This window comes from Notolepis coatsorum (assembly GCF_963971535.1).
Source record: "Notolepis coatsorum genome assembly, chromosome: 12".
In the NCBI taxonomy this organism is placed as follows: domain Eukaryota; kingdom Metazoa; phylum Chordata; class Actinopteri; order Aulopiformes; family Paralepididae; genus Notolepis; species Notolepis coatsorum.
The window spans coordinates 60,577,014-60,604,306 of NC_140176.1; the positions used below are offsets into that span (position 1 = coordinate 60,577,014).

The following is a 27,293-nucleotide window of genomic DNA, read 5'->3' on the forward strand; positions in this document are numbered from 1 at the left end:
CGGCTCAAACAAGGGACTAGACACGTTTCGCAAATTATGCCACATCAATGTGGAACGCCCTACCCAAAGCTGTAAAGGAATGTGAATCACTATACCCACTTTCAAAACCACTCTCAAAGAACACCTACAGGAGACTGCAATTCGAAACTGGCCCCTGTAAATGTCCTAACCCAACCCCCTCCAATGTACAGTAAATTACCAAGTATGATTGATTGATTGATTAAATACTTTATTTTGACACAATCGTAGGACAAACATTTGAAAAACAAAAAACAATAACAGTGTCAAACACGCTGGTCAAAAATGGATAAAACACAATAAAGCCAAGGCTTGTTTCCATTGTGGTCCATACATGGAACATAAAAGGCACAAAAACACGAATGGACATGTACACTAGACAGGACACCCTAAAAATAAGTACAATAACACCTAACCTGAAAAACTCATACAGTCAACTAATGTTAAAAGAAAATCCGCAAACCCTTAAAAGCAACTCATGATAAAGAGAGATAAAAGCCAAGTTATGATAAAAGAGATAAAAAACAAAATTAAGACCAATTTGAGTTGCTGCTGAGCCATGTTTTTAGGGCAGATTTAAATCCGAGAGGGGAGTTCAGGAGTTTTATGACTGTTGGCAGGGCATTCCACATTACAGTAGCCGAGTAAAAAAATGCATCTTTCCCCATGCATGTCCTGACTCTCGGCGGGACCAGGTCCGTGGGGCTTCAAATATTAATAATATTTGTCAATATTCCAATGTACAGTTTTGCTTGTACAGTTGTACAGTGTTCCCCACCCACCCCTCCTACCCAACCACCTCCAATGTACAGCCCCCCCCCCCCCCCACCTACCCAACCTCCCAATGTACAGTTTTTACGTAAATGTATATAGTCTCTTTTCTGGACTATTTTTGTATCACAAACAGTACTGTATTTCGTATGTCATAAATGTCATATATGTCCTGATGAATTCAAAATGGGGGACCCTGATGTAAACAAGACGAAAGTCTTTCTCTGGTCTGCATCCCCTTAACACTTTGAGTGCCACTCACAAGATATCTCTGGTTCTTAATAGTGACGTTGAATGCCACTCACGAGATTTCTCGGATTTTTCTTTTTTTTTGCGATCTGAAAAATGATTGCATCACCCGAGCCTACCCGAGTATAGCCGAGCGGCGCTGCGATCACTGTGGAAAAAAGCGCCCCCTGTCGTCTCCCAGATGACATAAGTGATTTTGGAATGGACTCAATGAAAATGAATGGGGAAAAAAATCCGGTACTCCACATTTTCCAGTCCACTGATCCAGCCGGGGTTACCACAGTTCATTCTGTAACCTCAGATCCCTGCTGATCATGGAGTTCTACAGTATCACGTTGGATACATACACGTATCGATTTTTTCGAATGGTGATCAGGAATTGGAAGATACCAGTTGGATACCATCTGATGTCAGGTAAGGACTCTATGTTATCAGTGTTAGGATAATCAGAGTAAGTTTGATGAAGATACAGTATAGGCTGTTTTGTGAAATGTCTTCTTTCGGTTTCACTGTAAAAGTCAGAGAGGAAATCAACGAGACGATTATCCGTGCGCGGCCGTAATGTGCTTGCGTGCACGTATAATATTGATCATCTAGCGTTTATTTGAAAACGATTCATAAAAAGGCAGACGAATATCAACGTTGTGGAATATTCCATTAAAAGACGATTTTCATAGAATGCTCCAGAATGAGCTGTTTTTTATATCAAAACGGGGGCTTTGTTATGGTTTGTAACCGACCCCAATCGCACAACACAAGACAGGTATGAGAGTAAGCCAAAACAGGGCATTTATTCATTACAAAACAAAAAGCGGCACTGTCCCTTTAAGGGAGAACACAAAAACACAAGAGTCAAGAAATAGGGAAATTGCGGCACTGTGCCTTTAAGAGGCGAGCAGGCTAAGGGGCTAAGGCTAAGGGACAGGGCCAGGGCAAAAAGTCAAGGACCAGGACCAGGGGGCACTGGAGAGGGGGACAGGGACAGAGGCCCGGAGAGGCGGGCTGGAGACAGGGACAGAGAACAGGGTTAAGGCCTTGGACAGGGCGAGGGCCAGAGCTGCTTACAGGGATGGCAGGGTTCCGACGGCGGAGGCCTGGCACGGAGATCCTCCTCGGAAGCTGCAGACGGGCAGCGCAGAACACCGGGGTCCCAGAGGACCGGGGCGAAGAGACGCATCCTCCCGTGGAATAGGAAGCGATGCGCGCCGGCTTGACGTCTGGAGTGGGAGCGCGCCGGCTTGACGTCTGGTCTGGAGTGGGAGCGCGCCGGCTTGACGTCTGGAGTGGGAACACCACTCCAGGCCTGGCACGGAGATCCCCCTTCGGATGCTGCAGACGGGCAGCGCGGAACACCGGGGTCCCAGGGGACCGGGGCGAAGAGACGCATCCTCCCGTGGAATAGGAAGCGATGCGCACCGGCTTGACGTCTGGAGTGGGAGTGCGCCGGCTTGACGTCTGGAGTGGGAACACCACTCCAGGCCTGGCACGGAGATCCCCCCTTGGATGCTGCAGACTGGCAGCGCAGAACACCGGGGTCCCAGGGGACCGGGGCGAAGAGACGCATCCTCACGTGGAATAGGAAGCGATGCGCGCCGGCTTGACGTCTGGAGTGGGAACAACTGGAAAACCTCCCGTAGAGGATTAGAGAGCGCAGACGGTGTCCCACTCCAGGCAAACGGCGACAGGTGGTGATGGCTGGCACGTCGTCTCACGCCGGAGACGCGGCAGGTGATGGTAACGTCCAGGACTCCATGAACACTGAACACAGATAAAGATACAGATTCCAGAACACCGAACCAGCATACAGAACGACCCGACCAGGACTGGAGGGGAGGTCCAGGTATTTAAAGCCCTCTGGGGCGCTAATCATAACCTATGACAGCTGTGAAAGGTAGTCCAAGGGTGGGGGCCGGTTAAGAGCAGAGGAGAGTAAACATCGCAAGGGTGGGGGCTGGTGAGGTGAGGAGACAGGGAATTAAAGGTCCAGGGAAACGGCGAATCCTCACAGGCTTTTCTAACTGCTCTGAAACGGAAACGACGGGATAAAAAAACAATCTGCCTTGACAGCACTGACTGGAAAATAGTCTTTGATAATGCGATGGGCAGATTAGACACATAGCCATAATTTAAAACATAGATTAGGCGATATTAACGTTAACATTGGCGCCGATGGTGGCATTCAGCCGGTAAAAAGGAAAACCAGGCGTGGCGCTCAAAGTGTTAACAATTGTGTGTATTGAGCTGTACTGTATTGTACCCATTCTGCAATATGTTAATAAAGTTTTCAATCAATCAATCAAAACATTTTCATAATATTTATCTTACGACAACCACCTTGGAAGGTCATAAGAGAAAGCCGACGACAATTACACCCGGATTCACCAATGCATGGAGAGGCTGTCTTAACTTGCCAAAAAGATCACAGCTGCGATGCCCAGAATGAGATACGTCACTCATTGACAAACTTGAACGCGCGGTCGGATGGCGTAGCGGAGATTGCGCTCGTCACAAATGCAAGAGGCTGCGGTCTCGACTCCCGGAGTCAGCATTGCCTGCGGCTTGGGCCGGTCGTCATACTAACTCGTTTGGCTGAGTTAGTGGGAGGGAAGTCGAGGGTGGTAATCTGGCGTTGTGGACAGCAACGCCTACAGGTCAGGTCTGGGCGCCTGCTCAACGAAAGGCAGGAAATGGTGAAGGCAGCGTGACCTCCCACTCGTTACGCCTCACCAATGAGAGTCCTCGCTGCGAGGTGAAAAGAGAGCCACTGGCTGTCTCCACATGTGTCGGAGGAAGCGTGTGGTAGACTTCAGGGTTCCATTGTACCGACCAGTAGGAGGAACATGCGCACAACAACCAGGTAGGGGAGCGGGGAAATTGGCATAACGACTAAATTGGGATGTGGTGAAAAATAGAAAATCAGGCGGAGAAAAAGAGGATACAAAAAAATTACAAAATTTAACGCGCATTCCCGTTTACTTCATTTGCATACAGACACGCCTGTCCAGCTCATTATAATGCGAGGGCCTTGTGGAAATAGAGGTTCAGAATTGCTCCGTATTCCACAGGTAGCGGAAGCGCTTTGCAATTTAACAAGTATAGCCATGACTCAACAACCATGTCAGGAAATAAACAAATAAATAAAAACTAAACCGATCGCCGCGGATATAGCTATAGTAGAATATACTATTAACTCAATCAGTGCCAGCTATTGGCCTCATCCTGTTCTAGCTAGGCCATGCTTTAAACAATTGTTTGTAGAGCTAAATCTATATTTTATATTATAGCTATGGGTCCAATGTCATTGTCAATTGACAGTATAAACCTTCCCTTCAATATGCCATAAAGAAATATTTTTTTCATCAATACGTTCTCGTTTTATACCGTAATGAATATGAGCGTTATATCGGAATGGTCTGGGATAATTCCTGCAAGGCTAAGGCGCTAAGCTAATAACGTTAAATCGATCTGCGTTTCGGCCCTACACAAGCTAGAGTTAAAAATCCAAATGCATTTGATCGGTATCATGTTCCATCATGAATGCATGAAAGGGGGGGGGGGAGTTGTTTCTGATTATTGATTACGGCATTAGTATTGAATCCTAAAAACGCTAATCAGCTGGATCGGTATGAAAACATTGCACAATCAAGCCAGAATTTACGTCAGATAGTCCTTACCTGTGGCCGGGAGTATTCCAAAAATGATATTCCAATTGTTTGATCGCCACCTGGTACATCCAATGTCGATTAGGGCCACGGCATAATCAATCACAGCATATGGATCGGATGTCCCGTAGACGTTTTGATGCAAGCGATTGAGCCTATAGCCTTGCCGTGTAGTAAAAATCTGCGCCCGGAGACCTTACAGTAGGGGTGCACGATATTGATTTTTTGACACCGATAACTTTATGCTCCTCAAGGCCGATACCGATAACCGATATTTATTGTATTATAATATTTTTTTAAATGTATATTCCTTTAATTTTTTTGATAAAATATTTTGTTTTCTTCTTTTTTTTTTTTACGTGAAACAAAACATATCACAATACAATAATAATAATAATACATAAAAATACTTCCCAGGACAATAACTTAACACCAACTTAAATGTATATTCCTGTAGTTTTGACCTAACCAGATTTATCATGACATGAGCGTTACTACTATGAACAAAACAAAGCCAAGACAACAGTTTTGACTGATAAAGTTACCATATTTATTTTTCCAAATAAATATAATTTGAATTAGAAAATTCACAATCCGTCAATAACTTATAATACATCCAACCTAACAAGTCACCTGCAACATCACCACCGCTACGGTGGTGTGTTAAAAGCCTACGACGACGCACGAGCAGCATCCAAAGCCAGCTACAAAGGAACCCGCGGCGCTTGTACCTATTGACGAGGCGTTTGCTAAATTAAAGAAGTTTGACAGAAATGACCCAAGGGCTCAAGCCGCTAGCTTTTAAGCAGTGCTTGGTGGTGCAAATTAACCTGGCTACTACGGAGCAATAAGTGGCTGCGTATTCAACCAAGGGTTGCATCACAGTCATGAAAGGGGCTAGATTTACAGCAGCTTTAGCTGCTCGCGTGTCGTCGTAGGCTTTTAAGACAATAACACACCATCGTAGTGGTGGTGATGTTGCAGGTGACTTGTGTGAGGATTCGCCTGTCCCTGGACCTTTTTCCTGTGTTTTCCCTGTCTACTCTCCTCAACAGCCCCCACCCTTGCGATGATTTACTCTCCTCTACTCTTCACCAGCCCCCACCCTTGGACATCCTTGATCCTCTACCTTCACGCACCTGTTGGGAGTTTGCAATCACCTCGGGAGAGTACATAGGTTGCAGACTCCCCTCCAGTCCTTGTCGGGTCGTTCTGTGTTCTGGACTCTGAGTTCTGGACTCTGTATCTGTGTTCACTCTGTGTTCATGGAGTTCTGTACGTTACCATCCTGTACGTTACCATCACCTGCCGCGTCTCCGGCGTGAGACGACGTGCCAGCCATCACCACCTGTCGCCGTTTGCCTGGAGTGGGATACCGTCTTCGCTCTCTAATTCTCTACGGGAGGTTTTCCAGTGTTCCCACTCCAGACGTCTCTAGCCGGCTCGTCATCGCTCCCGATTCCACGGGAGGAAGGCGTCTCTTCATGATCCTCGTTCCTGGGGTGAGGCTCGTCGTCGCTCCCTAGTATTCCACGGGAGGATGGCTTGTGCCCATCCCGTTCCCCTTGGACCCAGGCTCGTCGTCGCTCCCTAGTATTCCACGGGAGGATGGCGTGTTCCCATCCCGGTCCCCTGGGACCCCCTTTGTTCTGCGCTGCCCGTCTGCAGCATCCGAGTAGGGACGAAGAGGATCTCCGTGCCAGGCCTCCGCCGTCGGAACCCTGTCCTTTTCCCTGTAAGCAGCTCTGGCCCTCGCCCTGTCCAAGTCCTTAACCCTGTTCTCTGTCCCCGTCTCCAGCCCGCCTCTCCGGGCCTCTGTCCCTGTCCCCCTCTCCAGTGCCCCTGGTCCTGGCCCTGACACTTAGCCCTGGTCCTTAGCCCTGGCCCTTAGCCTTAGTCCCTTAGCCTGTTCGCCTCTTAAAGGCACAGTGCAGCATTTTCCATATTTCCTTTACTCTAGTGTTTTTGTGTTCTCCCTTAAAGGGACTGTGCCGCTTTTTGTTATGTAAGAAATAAATGCCCTGTTTTGGCTTACTCTCATACCTGTCTTGTGTTGTGCGATTGGGGTCGGTTACAAACCATAACAGACTTGTTAGGTTGGATGTATTATAAGTTGTTGCCCTTTTCCCTCCTCGTGGAACTTCTGCATTGCATTAGTTACAAATAGCAAGCAAACTTTTTTCCCCACACTACTGACGCCATCTTTGTTTACATCCGCGCTGCTTCAGAAACTTACGTGGCTATGTCACAGCCAAGAAAGGGAGCGCTGGATTTGTGTAAAACGCCCTCTTCCTAAACCACACGCTATCAGTCGTACCACAGTACTGGCAAAACGGGAGGAGCCTACAGTAAAAACAAATGCCCTTCATCCCAATTCACCCACACCGCATTTTTTTTACCAAAAAATATATGATATTATCGGAGCTATCAATAACGTTATCGGGTTTATCGGGATGACGTCATAATTATCGTGCATCCCTACCCAGGCCCGGACTGGCCATCGGGAGCACCGGGAGTTTTCCCGGTGGCCTGGCCTGCACAGATTTTAAAAAAAATATATAAAAAAAAATAAATAAAAAAAAATCATTTTTTTATTATTATTATTTTTTTTTGCCAGGCGATTGTTTCTAGTTGTGGCGGCGGCGCGGCGCGATAGTTAGATAACCTAGATGGGTGGGGAACAACCAGGATTTCACTGTCTGCCACAGAGTTGGAGAATTATCTGACTCTCTCTCTCACGGGCCGGCGGATCACACACACACAATGGAGCCGTGCTGCCGCTTGTGATTGGTGGAGGCGGGACCAGGCGATACAACTGATTGACAGCGGAGGCAGCGAATGGAATGGCAGACGGCACTCAGATGCAGAATAACAGCCAGGCAATGAGCCAGGTAGTGAGGGACTCGGGAGAGATACAGTAGAGCGAAAGTCAATTAACGTTGATGTCAAGATGGACAGTGGAAGAAATAGAAAGAGTGGAGGAGAGAGGGATAAAACAAAGAAAAAGAAAGGCCCTTACAGGAGAGAGTGGTTAACTGTATTATAATAGTAAATAGAAAAATATGTTGTGCTCTTGCTTTTTTCTTTTTGAAGGTGGAGAGAGTAGCATTGCTAGTGCCACAACAGTTTTATTTGAGGTCCATAACAGTACATTGTACTAAGCAATTGTTGGCTCATTAGTTTGTGATTCACATGCACTAAAATTCACCAGAATGCAGGAAATTAAGTCTTTGTAACAAAGAATTTCCTGGTGGGGGACCCCCAGAACCCACGCTTAAAAAGTGGCCTGACTGGGGCTATATTTCGCGCTATATCTCCCGGTATGAATTATTTCCCCAGTCCGGCCCTGTCCCTACCTTACAGTGTAACACAATGGTCTGGAACAAGGTTTACTGCAGCTCGATACCGCCTCCTGGGAGAATATGGCTGGTACTGCACCCTCAGCGTCGCAGTAGGGCTTCTAACGGCAACATACGGGCATTAAATAGGATATTAAAATAATATTTTTTTTTAAATGAACCAAACACGTAATATTACGTGGTCTGGCACCCAACGGTTGTCGGGCAATCACGTAATATTATGTGAATGGCCCCCATTGAGTTAATATTCCATATACCGTCTTGTTATTCTTATATTATTTATTGTTGGGTTTTATTTAATTATTACATTGATTGCGCATGTCTAAGAGGCGAGCCAGTGTAGAAATGGCTTGATTGTACTTACATTTGCACTCTGGTTGGATGCCAAACTTATTTTTGTTGTATTGTACTTGTGCTGTATGATGACAATACAGTTGAATCTAATCGAATCTCATTTTGGGAGATTATATAAAAGATTATCATTTGGAGTCGCAAATCGCTATCACACTACGGAGCATGCATGTGCGCCTGTGTACAGTGTGTGTGTGTGTGTGTGTGTGTGTGTGTGTGTGTGTGTGTGTGTGTGTGTGTGTGTGTGTGTGTGTGTGTGTGTGTGTGTGCAGGATACAGTATCAGCTGCAAAACATCAGCGCACGTCTCACAAATGAAACACAAATGAGATGATTTTGTCACAAATGACAAAAAGTATTTCAGATTGATTTCAAATGTAAAATTTGGCTAGAAGCCAAGGTATGGCGAGTGCCGGATCAAAATTAGATTAGATTCAAATGTATTATCATCACACAGCACACTATATACCTATAGTGGCTCCTGGCCATGCACCTGCCGCAACACACACACACACCTACACACACACACACCTACACACACACACACACACACACACACACACACACACACACACACACACACACACACACACACACACACACACACACACACACACACACACACACACACACACACACACACACACACACACACACACACACACACACACACACACACACACACACTGTATAGTCTACGTGCATAATGAATGAACGCAGTAGGCTTATATTAATATTCAAATGACTTGTTTTATTAGGAGATCACAGATACTGCGCTGCCATAGTAGTAATGACTACAGTACAGTACAGTACACATTTTAGCATTACATATCCACAGAGTCCGGTCTGCTCACAGTACGCCAGACTCTGGCAGCCTTAATATGTGTACTGTACTTACTGTACTGTACTGGTGACTGGTGTGGTCTCACTGTATCTGTGTGTTGCACAACACTGTAAAAAGTATTCACCTTTTTACCACACCATAGATAAAAGTTGACTCTGGTAAGAAAATGCTAGTTTCCGCCGTTCTTCTGAGGGGGATTTGGCAAACGTTTGTTAAGCTGAATTGGCTGAAGGATCTTGTCTGTCAAGGCAAGTAGCTACTCCAACCCACTGAAATGGGTCCGGGCGGCTAGATGAGCCCGGCTTCTGAGGCTAAAGAAAACTACTGCTCCAAATTGTTATGTCATCAAATCCTTTTCAGAGAAACCGGTTTCAACAATGAGAAGACGGAAGATTAAGGTGGGCACGGCCAGAGGAGAATGTCCTAATGATAAACCCTCCAGGGGAGTCATCATGGTTTACGGTCCACTATAAATGACTCGCAACAAAATTGGGATTGAGTATTGACTCGAGTAAAAGTGTGTTAAATCCTTCACACCGACTACAGTGGAGGAAGGACAACGGCGCCAGAGGGCGTGAATCACGATCGATCCCGTTGTCATACTACTTACTAAGTTTGGTCGCCACAATGGAGATGTTGTGCTGGGCGATGCGTTCCCTGTCGAGGAGCTCGTTGGTGGAAATCGTTCCCTCCACCGGATCAATGTCGAAGTAGCTGTCCAAGTCACTCTTCCAGTCGATGGAATACCTAAATAGAAACGTAGGTAAATAACGGCCATTTCCAACACAAACAAGGGCGTACAAGTGTCGTGCCTTTCCCTGTGGGCAGGTGCATGTGGGAAAATATAATGTGGCACCGGGCCTTCATTATTCATACCCAACGGTCATTCCCACAGAATCTGCTGTGCTATGCATACGCAGTTCAATCTAGTAATGGGGGCACATATACTTGCCTATCATGCTGACTAAACATTCTGCTTGGGGGGGGGGGGGGGGGTGAATGAATTTAGCCCATTTTTTGGAAATGTTATCAATCTTTCATAGACAACGGAGACACGAGATGCCGCTATGGTTTCTGTGAGCTGTGAGTGTTAGGCCTTAACCGCTACGCCTCTGAGTGCCGAATGTGAAACACAAACTACGAATGCCAAATCGAAGGCCACTCCATTTACCACATAGTTTCTCACGGCGTGCTATTTCATTCATCTTGAAAAAAATATTCACATGAATACTATATATTGTTTACGTCATTCTGGACTTGCATCAACCGCCAATACCCAGAATTGTAGTATACAGCGTAGTGTCTACAGACTATTTGGTCTTCCATCATAACAGGGGAAGTTATTGTACTTAGGCTCCAGGTTCTATTGGGTTGTATGTTTGAGTTTCCAATTAATCTAAGCCCTCTCTCAGCCTTGGAGTGAACACGAGTCCCTTTGATGAATATTACAACTTCTATCACAACTCTGGTTCAAAGGCTTGACGGCTTGTAAATCCATCCAGTTTAGCCTTCTATTGAATTTTGAGTTTCATGTTTACTATCTACAATATCTATTGTGTAAATCCTGATTTAACAGTGATTTAAGAGTCTTAACTTCTTCAAAACCTTGAATCGCTGGACGCTGACCACCAGAGGAACCCAGTGTTATTGTTACAGTTATTTCTTTTAATTAGAGACATTATAAATATATTAGGGCTGTCAAAATTAATGCTTTAACTTTGGAGATTAATTTAAATTATTTAAATCATTAAAATAAATGAATCTACATTAATCTATGGAGTGAAAAATCTTCAACATTCTGAACTTTCAGCAGTATATTTGCTTGTTCGGATATAAGTAAGAGGTCTAGCTGAGTCAATGTTGATGGTTTTGTTGAACATTTGTATTTCACAGGAGAGAACCTGTATTCAAAGAAAGCTATTAGCAGTCTTTGAATATAAATATACTTTCTTTGTGTTGATTTTACATTAATTCCATGATTTTACTCAAGTAAATATCTGTTACAAGCTTCGGTTTTAAGTAGAAAAATGCTATTTTTAATCTAGATTAATTACAGAAAATTGTGAGATTAACTAGTTAATTATTTTGTATCTATTGACAGCACTATATATATATATATATATATATATATATATATATATATATATATATATATATATATATATATATATATATATATATTTATGAAGAATAAAGAGCACATCACGAGCTGATCTTAAACACTGTTGTCTCTTCCTTTTGAATAATAATGAATGTTGTTCCAGACCACACCTTGACTTTACACAACGTATAATAGTATAACAGAAGCACTGGGAAGGTATACATGTTCCACTGAGCTTTTGATTCTTACGGGGGGCTATGGTTTCATCAGAAACGTCAGTGAAGATGGATCAAAGTGAGCGAGTACCGTAGGTGGGCTTGCTCATCATCTCCAGGGTCCACATGTTCGTGGCCTTACCATTTCAGATGGATTGCATGAGTTTGCACAGGTTACACCTACAGTATAGTATGTAGCCACACTGATTTCTACTTTTCATCTCTTCCCCGACTGGATTTCTCAAAAGTTTGATTTATCAATAAGAAGAGGACTTGCTCTCTCAATATCTATGCATTTCAGCGGATCTTAGCGGAACATGATTCTAAGTTGTGTTGTTGTGTTTACCCGTGACCAGGGGTGTAAAGTACTTGAGTAATTGTACTTTGTTACAATACTTAAGTACTGTTTTTGGGGATTTGTACTTTACTTAAGTATTATTAGTTTTGTATACTTGTACTTTTACTCAATTACATTTCAGAGAAAAAAAACATACTTTTTGCTCTTTACATTTAAAATACAGACCTACAAAGTACAAATCTCGCAGGTCCAACAATTTAATTAGTATATTTGTTTCTCTGGCCGATCTAACATTAACGTTATTAATCCTGCGGCCGCACTTTATTTAAAAACAGCCAATCAAATCCCCATCAATGGAAAATGAACCCGCCCATACCCATGCTGATTGGTCCTTGTGCAAGACTAGAAAACGGGAATCTTTGATTAAACACCTGCTATCGGAAGAGACAGTCCGAAAAAAAGTTTTTACTTTTACTTTTTAGTACTTAAGTACATTTAAAAGTAGAAACTTTTTTAGTGTGTTTTTAGCTAGATACTCTGACTTTTACTCAAGTACGATTTTGAGATGGTACCCATACTTTCACTTAATTTATATATAATTTATAATTTCCGGGTACTTTTTACACCCGCACTGCTTAACATGGCTGGAGGCGGTCAGAATGGGCCATCACACCGGACTTCTGCCCAGTACGACCAGTCGTCTACCGCAGAGGCTGAGCAGCTCCAACGGGAGCAGTAAGGGATTCACTTTAGACTACCTACCGTCGCTCCCAGTGGGGGCAAAAGTCATATGAACTTAATGCTGGTGTTTGGAATCAGTGAACGATGCAGTATTCATGATGCTCTTTCGAGATAACTCTATTCTAGTAAATGAGTCCCAACTCTAAAAGCATGATTCCCTATGCATGATGGGTCATTGGGACTATTGTTTTGAAGGGAAGAATGTACGTCTTCTTGTTCCTAGCACAAGAATGAACAATGTCAGATGTTGTACTGATGAATAATTAAGTGTTTTGAAACAAAGTGGAGGTCTACACAATAGAGGGCAAATGCTTTTTGTTTTACAAATCTGTGCCTCATCCATTCTGCTGTCTTTCATGGCATTAAATATTAATAATAAAACAATCCAATGCGAAAGGCATCCTCACCATTCTGAGTGTTCCATCAAATATCATCACTGCAAAGCTGTAAAACTATATCAGCCTGAGCAATGGAAAAAATAGATTTTGAAACAAAACAGCTCTCATAAATATTTCATAAAACACTCTCTTTCCATCTTTGAGGGGAAAAATCTATTGTTGTCAAACCACTCCAAGTATTATTTTAATACCGGAGAGAGAGAGCGAAAGTTTGTACACCTAAAATCCCATTACGTCTCATTCTTATGTATTGAGGTCTCTGTGTTGTTATTCAAAACCCCTGGATACAATCCACAGATGATGTCTAAGTGACATGCAAATAATCACAGCAATTGACAATATTCGCATGACAACCATTTTACTAGTACAGTATGTCATGCTCAGTTTGAGATTCCCTTCCACCCTGTTCCCACCCAGGGTGGAAAGGAATGCCAACCTGAGCATGACATATGGGCAAAATGGCCGCAGTGCAAATATGGTCAATGTTGAGCCGTTTGAAACGCCTCACAAGTCCTTCTGTCCAAATACATGTGGTCACTTGGAAATTGGGAGACTTGACACGTTGGTTTTCTTCCACGATTCAGAGAAAATGTTCAATATACTTGAAGAAGGACATGTGTAGGCCGAAACATGTCGGTATTTTAAAAGTTTCTAAATAATGTAAGCAAATTAATAAAGGCATTTTAAAATTGTAGAGCTGCCTTGGATCTCAACTTTTCTTCTATACTTTACATTTTGTTTTATATTTTGCTTCCATTTTCAAGTATTTCCCCAAAAAATATATACGACATATTGTCAATTATGATAATGAGAAAAGTGTGCAGTCGTACCTGACTGGACTGCTGCTGGCGTCCAGGTCCTGGGCCGTCACAGCTCCGATGATGGTGCCTGCAGGTGTGTCCTCGTACACATCCATCATATAGGAGGGTTTATTGAACACCGGCGGCTCATCCACGTCCAAGACGTTAACCTTCACAGTGGCTGTGTCTTTAAAGGCCCCGAAGCTTTGGAATCGTGGGTCCAGATGGGCGTTGGAGGCATCCACCTTAAAGGTATAAGCCTTCTTGGTTTCATAGTCCAGGGGCTAAAGAGAAAAACAAAATAATGTTTTAACTAGATAAGAGTGGCGTTGATGGTGGGAGTCTCGTTGAATACAAGCCTATCATGTAGGGATGTGCGGAGACATCATTATTTGTATCTGTATCTGTTTAACCAACTAAATCTGTATTCAGATATAAGACCGGAAGTGGGTGTGGTTTTTATCAGATGTTTTTTTTTGTGTTGCTACAATTATTGTACAATACAAGATGAGAGCAGATTAACATCAAATTAACATTAGATTAAAGGAAGTCAGGTTACATTTTATAACCTCATTGGAAATGTAATAGTTGTCCCTTCAATGCATCAAATTATGAATATATATATTTATGCCTCCTCATACTGTACTTGCGATCTGTATTTGTGCTATCTCTCTCTCTTTATTTTTTACTAAACTATGTTTTATGAACTGTCTGAAGTTGACCCCCCCCCCCCTTTAACTGGGGGACATTGAACAATCACAAACTGAAAAAACAGTAATAGTATACATTCAGGTTTTTGCGTGTTTTATAAAAAAAAAATCGAAATCTTTTTTTAACCCTTTTTACTCTCGCAGCCTGTAGATGATTACGAGCCAAAGAACGACGTTTAGTGTTATTTAGATTAGAACCATTTATGTTAAGAGTGTAGAACAGAAGGCCTTGCTCCCCGGTTTCAATAACATGTCTGATCGTTAAGGACTCAATTGACTTCATGTCTGCCATCAAAAGATACCTACAGTCATTAATTTCTTTATTGATTTGGTGTAGTGGAAATATTCTTTATATTCTTTGGAACAGTGTGTGTCTGGAGAAAAGCATTGCGATGCACATTTGTATTCAGTGTGAGTAACTGCATTTGTATTTGTCATAATACCATGACAACTCATGACAACATTTGAACAGATTAATGATATCCATAAATCATATTCCTGGAATTGGTGTGTCAGTGAAGGCATGCTCTCAGTGCAGTAATAAATGCAAATAAAAAAATGCTGGTTAAAAATGCTGTTTTCTACAACCACAAGTATTGATTATAATGCTTTACTTAGCTATATCCAGTGTAAATGGGTCTAGCATTGAGAAAGTCACTGAATATAAATATCTCTGCATCTGGCTTGATGAGAAATTTATATTTAAAGCCCAACCACCAGGTTAAACCCTACTCTGCAATTATGGGTAGTTTACATCATATGTATCTAATTTAATTATTTATTTTTTTCCATTTGACGCCGGAAATTTCACTCAGAAATGGTTAAAAAGGTCCATGCACGAATAACATGCACGAGCAAATCTAAAAGCTTATCAGACGCTAGCACGGCCGTGACGTCACTTCAGGAAACGTATGCCTTATGCCCGTCCGGGTCATAGTACTACTCGATATATGGCGCTGGCTAACGTTAGCATTATGTCTACTGTCGTGAACCATTTGAGATCGGGGCATGTAGAGGAGTTTGGGGAACGAGTAAAATCATGTGCAGGTCCTCTTCTCAGACCTGTGTGGCAAAGCACTGCACACGCATCATGCAAGCTACACGTCGCTGCATGTGGATCAATGGTGGCCCACTCGGTGCATCACGGCTACTATTGTGCTAACAACAACCGCGGTGTCCGGCTTGTCGGCCGGCATGAGTGCTCGATTTGGGGTGGTTCTCTCCTCTTTGTGTGCCCCCGTTCGCGCGGGTGTCCTGCCGGGGAGCTTGTGGACGCGACAACAGAAGCGGCCGTAGGGTGTTTGAGCCTGTAGCGTTAGTTAGCTCATAGCTATCGTGTACCACTAGCGTTACGGCGGGCTCGAGCACCCTACGGCTGCCGCCGTTGTCGCGTCCATGGGCTCCCCGGCAGGGTACCCGTGGGGACGGGGGTGTACAGAGAGGAGAGAACCATTTTGTGTCGGGCATTCTTGCCGGCCAGCGAGCCGGACGTCGGGATATGTTGTTAGCACAATAGCTACCAAGCTAAGCTATGTTAGCTTCTAACGGTGTATACACAATATGTACAACGACACAATGATTTACATTATTACAAATATGGTAACGTGGTTGTGGCTTTTACAAATAGTGGTTAGCTTTAGAGATGGATGGCTATTGTGAAGGGTAATTTCACATCCTCCCTCCCTCCTCCTCCTCCTCCTCCTCCTCCTCCTCCTCCTCCTCCTTCCCTCCTCCTCTCCTTCCCTCCTCCTCCTCCTCCTCCTCCTCCCCCTCCTCTTTTGGTGAAGTCAGGATTTCTGTTTAAAACAGAGCACTATTCATCTGCCCTGATAAGTTTGTCAAGGTCAGCGCCGGCTAGAAACCTTTTGGAGCCTCCCAGAGTTCTAAGGAATGCATCAAAGAAGGCGTCTCTATTTGACTGTGTTATAACACATTACACTTTTGCTTTTTGTCACTTTCACTCTGACAGACCTGTGAATATACACTCTGACAGACTGAAAGTCCGTCCGTATGGGCGTACTATATATATTTTCTTTTCCAATAAACCTGTATTGTATTCATTTAACGTGAGTCTCCTTCTGCTCCTGTTTTATTATTTCAGAATATCTAATTCGCAGTGTGACACTGTTTTAGGCTGCTAGATGTCCGTGGAGAACCTGGTGGTTTGCACTCTGATTTAAGGCCAATCTCTTGTCTCTGTATTTCATTTAACCATCCCTGGAGACGTCAAAAATCCACCACATTCTTGGTGTCTGAAGTGGTGATGCCAACCGATCCTGCCGGTGCAGACGGGCTCTTCATCGCTCTACAACACAGCCACGTCTGGGACAGTGAGGAATTGTCTGTCTGCATCGGCTGGTCGGGACGGCATTCCACGGGCATTACATGCAGCGTCGCGGCGAGTTGGGTAAGCAGGAGTGGGGGGGGGCCGTCTGAATGTAATACTATCTGTGTTTATCTCTATATGTACGTGACACTGCGAGAAGTCAACCCTGGTTACTTTGGTCACTATCTGTGTTTATCTCTATATGTATGTGACACTGCGAGAAGTCAACCCTGGTTACTTTGGTCACTATCTGTGTTTATCTCTATATGTATGTGACACTGCGAGAAGTCAACCCTGGTTACTTTGGTCACTATCTGTGTTTATCTCTATATGTATGTGACACTGCGAGAAGTCAACCCTGGTTACTTTGGTCACTATCTGTGTTTATCTCTATATGTATGTGACACTGCGAGAAGTCAACCCTGGTTACTTTGGTCACTATCTGTGTTTATCTCTATATGTATGTGACACTGCGAGAAGTCAACCCTGGTTAGGCTTTGGTCACTATCTGTGTTATTGATTATGTATGTGACAATGCAAGAAGTCAACCCTGGTTAGGCTTTGGTCACTATCTGTGTTATTGATTATGTATGTGACAATGCGAGAAGTCAACCCTGGTTAGGCTTTGGTCACTATCTGTGTTATTGATTACATACGTGACACTGCGAGAAGCTCAACTTTGATGTGGGCTTTGGTCACTATCTGTGTTAAGATAAGATAAGCTACATACGTGACACTGCGAGAAGCTCAACTTTGATGTGGGCTTTGGTCACTATCTGTGTTAAGATAAGCTACATACGTGACACTGCGAGAAGCTCAACTTTGATGTGGGCTTTGGTCACTATCTGTGTTAAGATAAGATAAGCTACATACGTGACACTGCGAGAAGCTCAACTTTGATGTGGGCTTTGGTCACTATCTGTGTTAAGCTACATGCGTGACACTGCGAGAAGCTCAACTTTGATGTGGGCTTTGGTCACTATATGTGTTAAGATAAGCTACATACGTGACACTGCGAGAAGCTCAACTTTGATGTGGGCTTTGGTCACTATCTGCTACATACGTGACACTGCGAGAAGCTCAACTTTGATGTGGGCTTTGGTCACTATCTGTGTTAAGATAAGATAAGCTACATACGTGACACTGCGAGAAGCTCAACTTTGATATGGGCTTTGGTCACTATCTGTGTTAAGATAAGCTACATACGTGACACTGCGAGAAGCTCAACTTTGATATGGGCTTTGGTCACTATCTGTGTTAAGATAAGATAAGCTACATACGTGACACTGCGAGAAGCTCAACTTTGTGTGGGCTTTGGTCACTATCTGTGTTAAGATAAGATAAGCTACATACGTGACACTGCGAGAAGCTCAACTTTGTGTGGGCTTTGGTCACTATATGTGTTAAGATAAGCTACATACGTGCTTAAAGGAGTGGGAAGACACCTGACTGCTACTGTACTCAACAGCATCCAGCCTCCTTGCAACAGATATATCGTTCTGTGTGTGAAGGAGTGAGAAGACACCTGACTGCTACTGTATTCAACGGCATCCAGCCTCCTTGCAACAGATATATCGGTCTGTGTGCGAAGGAGTGAGAAGATTCAACGGCATCCAGCCTCCTTGCAACAGATATATCGTTCTGTGTGTGAAGGAGTGAGAAGATGTTTTTTTTAATTTTTTTAATTTTTTTTAATTCTACCTATATACCATTTTGCAATTGCCTGCTTAGTATTATCGTGCTACTTTCTGCCAAGTATGAAATTGTGATGTATTGATGTTGATTGATTTGATGTTCTGCATAGTGTCTTGAGACTGTGGTTTAGTGATATTGATGGTTGAAATTACCAGGATGTGCCAAAAATGGCACAAAGTGGGGAATGTGAAGGGTAATTTCACATCCTCCCTCCCTCCTCCTCCTCCTCCTCCTCCTCCTCCTCCTCCTCCTCCTTCCCTCCTCCTCTCCTTCCCTCCTCCTCCTCCTCCTCCTCCTCCCCCTCCTCTTTTGGTGAAGTCAGGATTTCTGTTTAAAACAGAGCACTATTCATCTGCCCTGATAAGTTTGTCAAGGTCAGCGCCGGCTAGAAACCTTTTGGAGCCTCCCAGAGTTCTAAGGAATGCATCAAAGAAGGCGTCTCTATTTGACTGTGTTATAACACATTACACTTTTGCTTTTTGTCACTTTCACTCTGACAGACCTGTGAATATACACTCTGACAGACTGAAAGTCCGTCCGTATGGGCGTACTATATATATTTTCTTTTCCAATAAACCTGTATTGTATTCATTTAACGTGAGTCTCCTTCTGCTCCTGTTTTATTATTTCAGAATATCTAATTCGCAGTGTGACACTGTTTTAGGCTGCTAGATGTCCGTGGAGAACCTGGTGGTTTGCACTCTGATTTAAGGCCAATCTCTTGTCTCTGTATTTCATTTAACCATCCCTGGAGACGTCAAAAATCCACCACATTCTTGGTGTCTGAAGTGGTGATGCCAACCGATCCTGCCGGTGCAGACGGGTGTACAGAGAGGAGAGAACCATTTTGTGTCGGGCATTCTTGCCGGCCAGCGAGCCGGACGTCGGGATATGTTGTTAGCACAATAGCTACCAAGCTAAGCTATGTTAGCTTCTAACGGTGTATACACAATATGTACAACGACACAATGATTTACATTATTACAAATATGGTAACGTGGTTGTGGCTTTTACAAATAGTGGTTAGCTTTAGAGATGGATGGCTATGATCACGGAGCAATAGTGTTGTTAGGTGAAACAGATACATTTTCATTCGGCTAGTAGTAGCAAGGCTCTCTGCCTGCAGTGCCTGCCACTAGCTGTGTGTGACTCTCAGAGCCCCCTGGTGAGCCCCATGGTGCCCTGCACCTGTTGTGACGACATCATTTCGATTACACGCGCACGTTATGAACCATTGATTAAAATATCCATGTGCGTGGTGATTGTGTTGGGCAGACAAAATGTTTGATAAAAACGCTAAAACTGGGTCAATTTCAATACTTTTTTTTCCCCTTCTTCATGAAAGTCACCGTTGGCCTAGTCCACATTGTTCATTGAACAAAAATACAACATGAAGGTTGGCCTTTAAATACCATAGGCAATCTTACCAGCGCACTGCAACTGGTTTCTTTTACTGAAACAGAACCAGCTTCCCTATGATTAATAGGAAACGGATTGTTGAAGCAGTGTTCCTATCAGTGTTGGATTATGGTGATTTATAGAAATGCTGCTTTTTCCACTCTTAAACCTATCATTCTGCTTTCAGATTTATTACTGGTGATAAATATGATATTCACCACTGTATCATGTATGATAAAGTGGGTTGGTCTTTTCTGGCAGGGGCTAAATAAACATTGGTATCTATTAGGGATGTCCGATATTATCGGCCTACCGATATTATCGGCCGATATCGGCATTAAAATGTGATATCGGAAAATATCGGTATCGGTTTATTATATATATTTTTTTACATTTCTATAACCTTTATTTACCCAGGCAAGCAAGTAAGAACAAATTCTGATTTTATTTATTGTCAAAGGTATGCATAATGTTGTGTTAATTCCACAACAAGATATATGTAATGTTAATTACCTGAAATTATAAAAAAAATTGGGGGGGGGGAACCCTGCATATATTGGTATCGGTTGATATCGGTTGATATCGGTATCGGAAATTAAGAGTTGGACAATACCGGTATATCGATATCGGTAAAAAAGCCAATATCGAGCATCCCTAGTATCTATCTTAAGGCTGGGGAATTACCGCCTTATATCACAATGCTAGATTGTAACTATGGACCTGAAATGCTCAAAAGATTAGCTTATACTTAACACTTTGAGTGCCAGCCACGAGAAATCTCGTTAATTCATGCCATGCGTTGAGTGCCAATGATGAGAGATCTCGTTATTTAATCGTTATTGCTTTTATTAGCGATATCCATTCATTTTTCATCAATCTAGCCTCACGTTACCATTGGGACTGTCTATGAGCTTGAACAGGGAAAATACCGCCCCCTATCATCTCCCGGATGGTAATGCACCCATTGGATTGGACTCAATGAAATTGTATGAGAAAAAAGAAATCCGGATTCCACATTTTACTTCTCAGGCATGTAACCCGAGCCGATCGGATTCATTGTGGACCCTCAGAACAGCGTGGAATATGTGTTTCGAGTACCTAACGTTGGATTAATAAACACGATCGATATTTGGAATGGCGATCAGCAATTGGAATAATCTTTTTGCAGAACATATGATGTGAGGTAAGGAATCTATGTTACCAGTCTTGGGGTAATCGGATGTATTTTTCACATATATCTCAACGTGTCTGTGTGTATGTGTGTGTGTGCGTGTATGACGTTAGCGCTGACCAGGAAATAGATAATCGATTTTTCAGCCTGCTTCTCTAGCGTGCATAAGTACACATATACTATCGATAATCTAGCGTTTATTTGAAAACTATTCATAAATAGGCAGAAAAATGACAACGTGTTTTGTGTATTCCACTAAAGAGCTATTATCACAGAATCAAAAAAAAATTCTGGATATTATCAAAAACGTCCGTTTTTCAAAACGGTATAAAACGGAAATGTACAGATGAAAAAACAATCCGTTTTGTACATGTTGACTGCAAGCAAGTCATTGATAAGCGACGGGTGTATTAGACACAGCCATAATAATATAGAATATAGAAATAGCTCCGCGCAAATCATGAAATATCGGAAAATCAGTCCAAAAAGGCTGGCATTCAAGCGCTAAATCTGGTGCCCCCTGCTGGCACTCAATGTGTTAACGTCCCCAGAGTGCAGACTGAGCTTGGAAAGTCAGCCTTTTGTTATAATGCCCCGGCTTCTTTTTTTTGTATCTACTTTTTCTGCTCCTATTTTTCTGTATTTTCCTCCCATCTCAATTTAGTCGTTATGCCAATTCCCCCCTCCCCTTCCTGGTCGTTGTGCGCATGTGCCCCCACTTGTGGGTCTAGGGAGCCCTGAAGTCTATCACATGTCTCCTCCGATACATGTGGAGACAGCCAGCAGCCTCTTTTCACCTGACTCTCACTGGGGAAGTGTAACGCGTGGGAGGATCACACTACCGTCCCCAGTTCCCTCCCTCACTGTGCAGGCACCCTGACCGACCTGTATGAGTCGCTGTTTACAACGACCAGGACCCACCCCACCGGCTTTCCACCCGCTGACATTGCCAATTGTGTCGGTATAGAGACGACCGACCAAGCCGGAGGTACAGCGGCAGCCGGATTCGATCCCACTGTCTCTACGGTGGTAGACAGACGCTTAGTCTGCTGCGCTACCCGGCCGCCCAATCCCCCGGCTTCTTCAACTCATGCTCGAAATCAATACTCCATTATCCTATAGACAATTTAAAAACATGATTACAAATCTCCCTGCTTCAGTATGTAACTGATTTTTATTTGATCTTTCTTCATTTGTTTTTCATCTGCGTTTGCGTTCTATTTTATTCAAGGTCTAACTATCTAAACTGATTTTCTTTTTGTGTTTGGACCTGGTTTAACGTGCCTGTAATCTTGACCACATTGAAAATTAGGAAAGCATTTTAGTGTCTCTTTCGAGGATAAATAAAAGGTTTCGAACAAAATACAGAGCGTGACGAACACCGTCATGTCATGTTTCATTCAGTCTCTCGTCATTCCTCTCTGCAGCCAGTGTGATTGCTTTTGATTCAGTGGCATGGTGTCCTTGAGAAACGTGTGCTTAGGCTAGCTGTCATCTCGTTTTTTGCCACACTCGGTCATAGGAGCGCTTTGAACTCTCTCCTTCACTGACAAGTCATGTCTCGTAACCAATAATATCATGGCGTCGGGAAAACAGTCCCATCTCCTGACGTGTGTCAACCTTTCCAAGTCGCATTATAGTGGAGAGTGAGTGAAGCCGGTCCAGTTGTCTCTGAGAATAATGTGAGTGTGAGTGCAGGCATCGCTGTTCCAATGACTTAACATGATGGATAGAGATCAGAGAACGGATAAAGAGATTTCTTTGCTCAGTATCGACTTATATTGCAAAAAAAACAAAGCCACAGCAAGTTAATATTGTCAGCCCTACTTAGAATACCAATTAAATTAATTTATTAGAAAAACAACGAAGTTCAAGGCACTCTTCATATATAAAAAAGCTTTAATATATTGCTTAGTTCATGTTTGAACAATAAAAGACTGCCAACGTTTTTCTGCCTAGCTGTCGGCCTTCTTCAGGGCATACAAACAAATTAACTCTGAGCTATATTATAAAGGAGGCAATACTAATCACTCAATCAAGCTCAGCTGTGAGCATTTAGTCAGCCTAAGGTCTGGCTGTCATAATAGCAAATGCCTCCAGAGGTCCTCCAACATCTCCTGCAACATACCACTTAAATGGGAAACTATATACACATTTTAAACAGAATAGCATCCGACATAACAAAACACCAAAAAGACAGGTACTGTAGATAGATACTTCCATATTTACAAAAAATAAACCATATCCCTGGCTGGATAAGACATAGCTTGGAGTCTGTATATCCAGCGACTCTCTAGTTGATGCAGTGCTCTCTCTCTCTCTCTCTCTCTCTCTCTCTCTCTCTCTCTCTCTCTCTCTCTCTCTCTCTCTCTCTCTCTCTCTCTCACTCTCTCTCTCTCTCTCTCTCTCTCTCTCTCTCTCTCTCTCTCTCTCTCTCTCTCTCTCTCTCTCTCTCTCTCTCTCTCTCTCTCTCTCTCTCTCTCATTTGCTATTAAGACAGATGTCACCCACCCCCTCCACTCACATCTGCAACCTTGGCATCATCCATGACCCCACCTTCTCATTCCTCCCCCATGTAAACCAGATGACCAACACAGCCTTTTACCACCTCAGGAACATTGTCCGTCTCTGACCCTCACTATCATTCTCTGCCACTGAAACACTGCATGCATTCATCTCATCCAGGCTTGACTATTGCAACAGTATCCCGTATGGCTCATCAAACAACATCCTCAAAAAACTCCAATATGTCCAAAACTCTGCTGCCCGCATACTCTAACCATCACCCCTGTCCTACACATCCTCCATTGGCTCTCAATCAAATTACAGGGTACACTTCAAAATACTTAGCATAGCCTTCAAAGCCCTCAACAACATGCCCCCCCCTCCCCCTACATATCTCACCTCCTCCACCGCCACACTCCTACCTGTCACCCCAGGTCTGCTGACTCCAACCTTTTACTACCGATCAGAACCAGGATCTAGACCTTTGCTGCCCCCTCCCTCTGGAATGCCCTCCCCAGCGACATCCGCAATCCAACACCCTACCGCCCTTTAAACCCACCTTTTCACTCTTGCATTTGACCCATAGTAGTTTAGTTTAGTTTAGTTTAGTTTAGTTTAGTTTAGTTTTTGCTGTTTGTAAAGCATATTTTGAGCAGGGTGAACAGCGCTATATAAATCAAATGTATTATTATTATTATTATTATTATTATTATTATTATTATTATTATTATTATTATTATTATTATTATTATTATTATTATTATCTTCCTGACTGAATAAACAAACCGTCTTCAGAGGGAAATTGGGTCCCTTGAACACTGAAGCTGGAAATCTGCCTGAAAAGTTGCCGTTTCACTGTGTGTAGTTTACAGCAGCAGGGCCCCGCAATTCTGTTCAAAGAAGGCTTTACAGTTCGGTTCACAGTGCCTCAAAACTATTTTGTTTTGATTCACGATGACATAAGATATGATCATTCGAAGGATTACATGTAGTTAATATGTTTTGTACACTAATTGCAGCTTATGCAAATGTGAAACACCCCCCCCCCCCCCCCCCAAACCCCCCCAAAACTGCATAGTGAACCTTTAACTCATTGGATGCCAGACCCCTGGGCCCCGTTCCCCGTACCTGGCTAACTGAGTTAGCTGGATAATTTCCAGTATAGCCTGACTTAAGCCAGACCTTTCCATTCCCCGACGCTCGATTGTCTAAATCACCACCAAAAAGTTTGAGCCTGGTCGAGAGCAGGGTTAAGTTCAGTTAGCTGGATGAACCATGGCCACGCCCCCGCAAAGAAATGCCAGCTCGCTTCCTGAAATGATTCTCACAGTCTAGATCTGCATTATACCATTCTGAATTATGTTCTTGTGCTTCATTCTTCTCATGAAATGTGAAATAGACCCAAAATGCTGATACTAAATTCACGTTGTCCTAAATAATACACGTTATATATACCGTGGCGCTCGCTAGGTGCGATGTACACATTATGTGGTTATTTTAACAACGCGCAGCATTGCAAATGTGAATGATTTTTAATGATTGAAACCTATTGCTCGTTTGGCTCTGATTCCTTTCATATTCTCCGCTGTGGATGTTTAACGGAGCGCCTGGATTGTGTTTCATTCAAGCATAAAATTGAAGTGTCTATGCGTGGATTGTGGTTTTTGTGGATTATGAATTACGAGGAATCTGAGGATTGTTGAATTGTATCATCACTCACACGTTATTGTGATATTGTAACTGGGATTAATGCATTTGAGAATAAAGAGATAAAACTTCATTCAAAAGAAAAATATTCTAAACACGGGTCTCTTGTCCATTGATGGATACACAATGAATATATTCCGTCTGGCACAGTGGTCCAACGGCCAGTGTTCACTCCTGGCAAGCGGGCGACCTGAGTTTGAGACCCCACGTTTCCAATATAATTTTTTTGGAATATAATATTAATGATTATACGCAAAAGTAGCCTAGTTTTAAGTTAAAATATTATAAATCTACATGCATTGAGGATGTAATTCTTTATATAGCTCTCAACGTGCACCAAATTGAAGTATTTACATTTCAAAAAGAAAACTAGAAGAAGTGGGATTCGAACGCGGGTCGTCCGTGTGAAAGGCAAAATGCTCGACCATCAGACCACGGTGGCAGACAAATGAAACATCAACCATACATCCATCAATGGATAAGAGAGCCGTATCCTTATTCTGAAACTGTTGAACTAATTATTTTCGCTAGCAAGATCTCATTTGATTATCCATTCCATGAACCTACTGCCAGCAGGGCACGTTTAAAGAAATATAATCTGATTGATTGGGGTAATGAGGGATTTAAAATGTGCCTATAGATTATGCATTTAACTTGTCTGCGAGGCTATTGAGCCGTACTGCAATCTGTTAATAAAGTTTTAAATCAATCAATCAATCAATCAATCAATGCCGTTAGAAAATCAGGATTTCTGCTCTCGACACTTGCTGTCTTCTCAGCTGAGGCGGGCGCGCGCACTGATCCTGAGTATCAAGTCTGGTTCGAGTTAACGAGACTGAATCCACCTTCGAGGAACAGGAAAATCCCGGCTTCAAACATCGGGTTAATTGAATCTGGATAATGGGACTCTTGATCGACTTAGTTGAACCATGTACGGGGAATAGGGCCCGAGATAAGTCGGGTTAACTCGCCATGCTTTGGACGCCAGACCCGAGATATCTCAGGTTTTGATAGTTTTTCCTTTTTTTTCGATATTTTTATTCATTATTCATCCAGGGACCTTGGTGTTACCATAGGGAATGAGTCTGAGATCGCCAAAGTGCAATATCGAGCACCCTTTAAAACCTTATATCTTGCCCTGTGTTACACTCAAATGTCTCCGGGCACAGTTTTCTGGGTCGGGCGAGTCGAGCGGTTTTCCTGGTTGCATTGAAGCATGTCAAATGCCCCTGATCCATATGTTGTGGTGAGTTATGTCGTGGACCAAATTATTTGATTGATTTGATTTTTTATTTGTCTCAAACATAGAAACATAAAACAAGTTTAAAAAACAAAAAGGTAAATAGTCAAAGACTATTTCCATACAATAAGTGTTCGAGAAGGAACAGGGGGAAGTAAAACAAGTTATCAAGCCCTGCCCCTTCCTTACAATATTTGACATTATAATTTAATAAAAATAAAAATAATATAACAATAAATAAAATAAAAGTACAGTTTTTTATATATCCAAATATCCAAATGAGAAAAAATAATAGGCAGTCACATTACTGCTCAAGCTCCTCTCTCTTATATGTGTCCATAAGTGCTTGTTTATAGCTACCTTTAAATTGATTGATATTTTTGTTTAATTTTATACTCGCATCCAGACCATTCCAGAGTGATACCCCACAAACTGCAATGCACATACTTTTAAAGCTAATGTCCCTCTAAAATTATAAACACTCTCTCTAGCCATGACATTTTTTTGAATGTTGCTTGGCAATTCGTTTTTTATTGCCAGAAACATAATTTGTGCAGATTTTAATTTGATTAAGTTTATTCATGAATTTTAATGTTTGACTCCTTACAAACAAACTATTTGGACATCGGATGGGACCAGATGGCGATCAAACAATTGGAATATTATATTTGGAATACTCCCGATCACAGGTAAGGGCTATCTGACGTAAATTCTAGCTTGATTGTGCAATGTTAT

General features: G+C 42.8%; 1 protein-coding gene across 1 annotated transcript in view; it reads right to left on the reverse strand.

Annotated features, from left to right (window-relative positions):
• Positions 1 to 27,293, reverse strand: part of LOC311238080 (cadherin-12-like) — a gene marked incomplete at both ends in the record, with an annotated part of 187,865 nt that overhangs the window by 74,210 nt on the left and 86,362 nt on the right. Inside the window, 2 exons of the mRNA XM_084326050.1 lie at positions 9,864 to 10,000; positions 13,837 to 14,090. Of these exons, the coding sequence (XP_084182176.1) occupies positions 9,864 to 10,000; positions 13,837 to 14,090 (391 nt within the window). The remainder of the gene's footprint in view (positions 1 to 9,863; positions 10,001 to 13,836; positions 14,091 to 27,293) is intronic.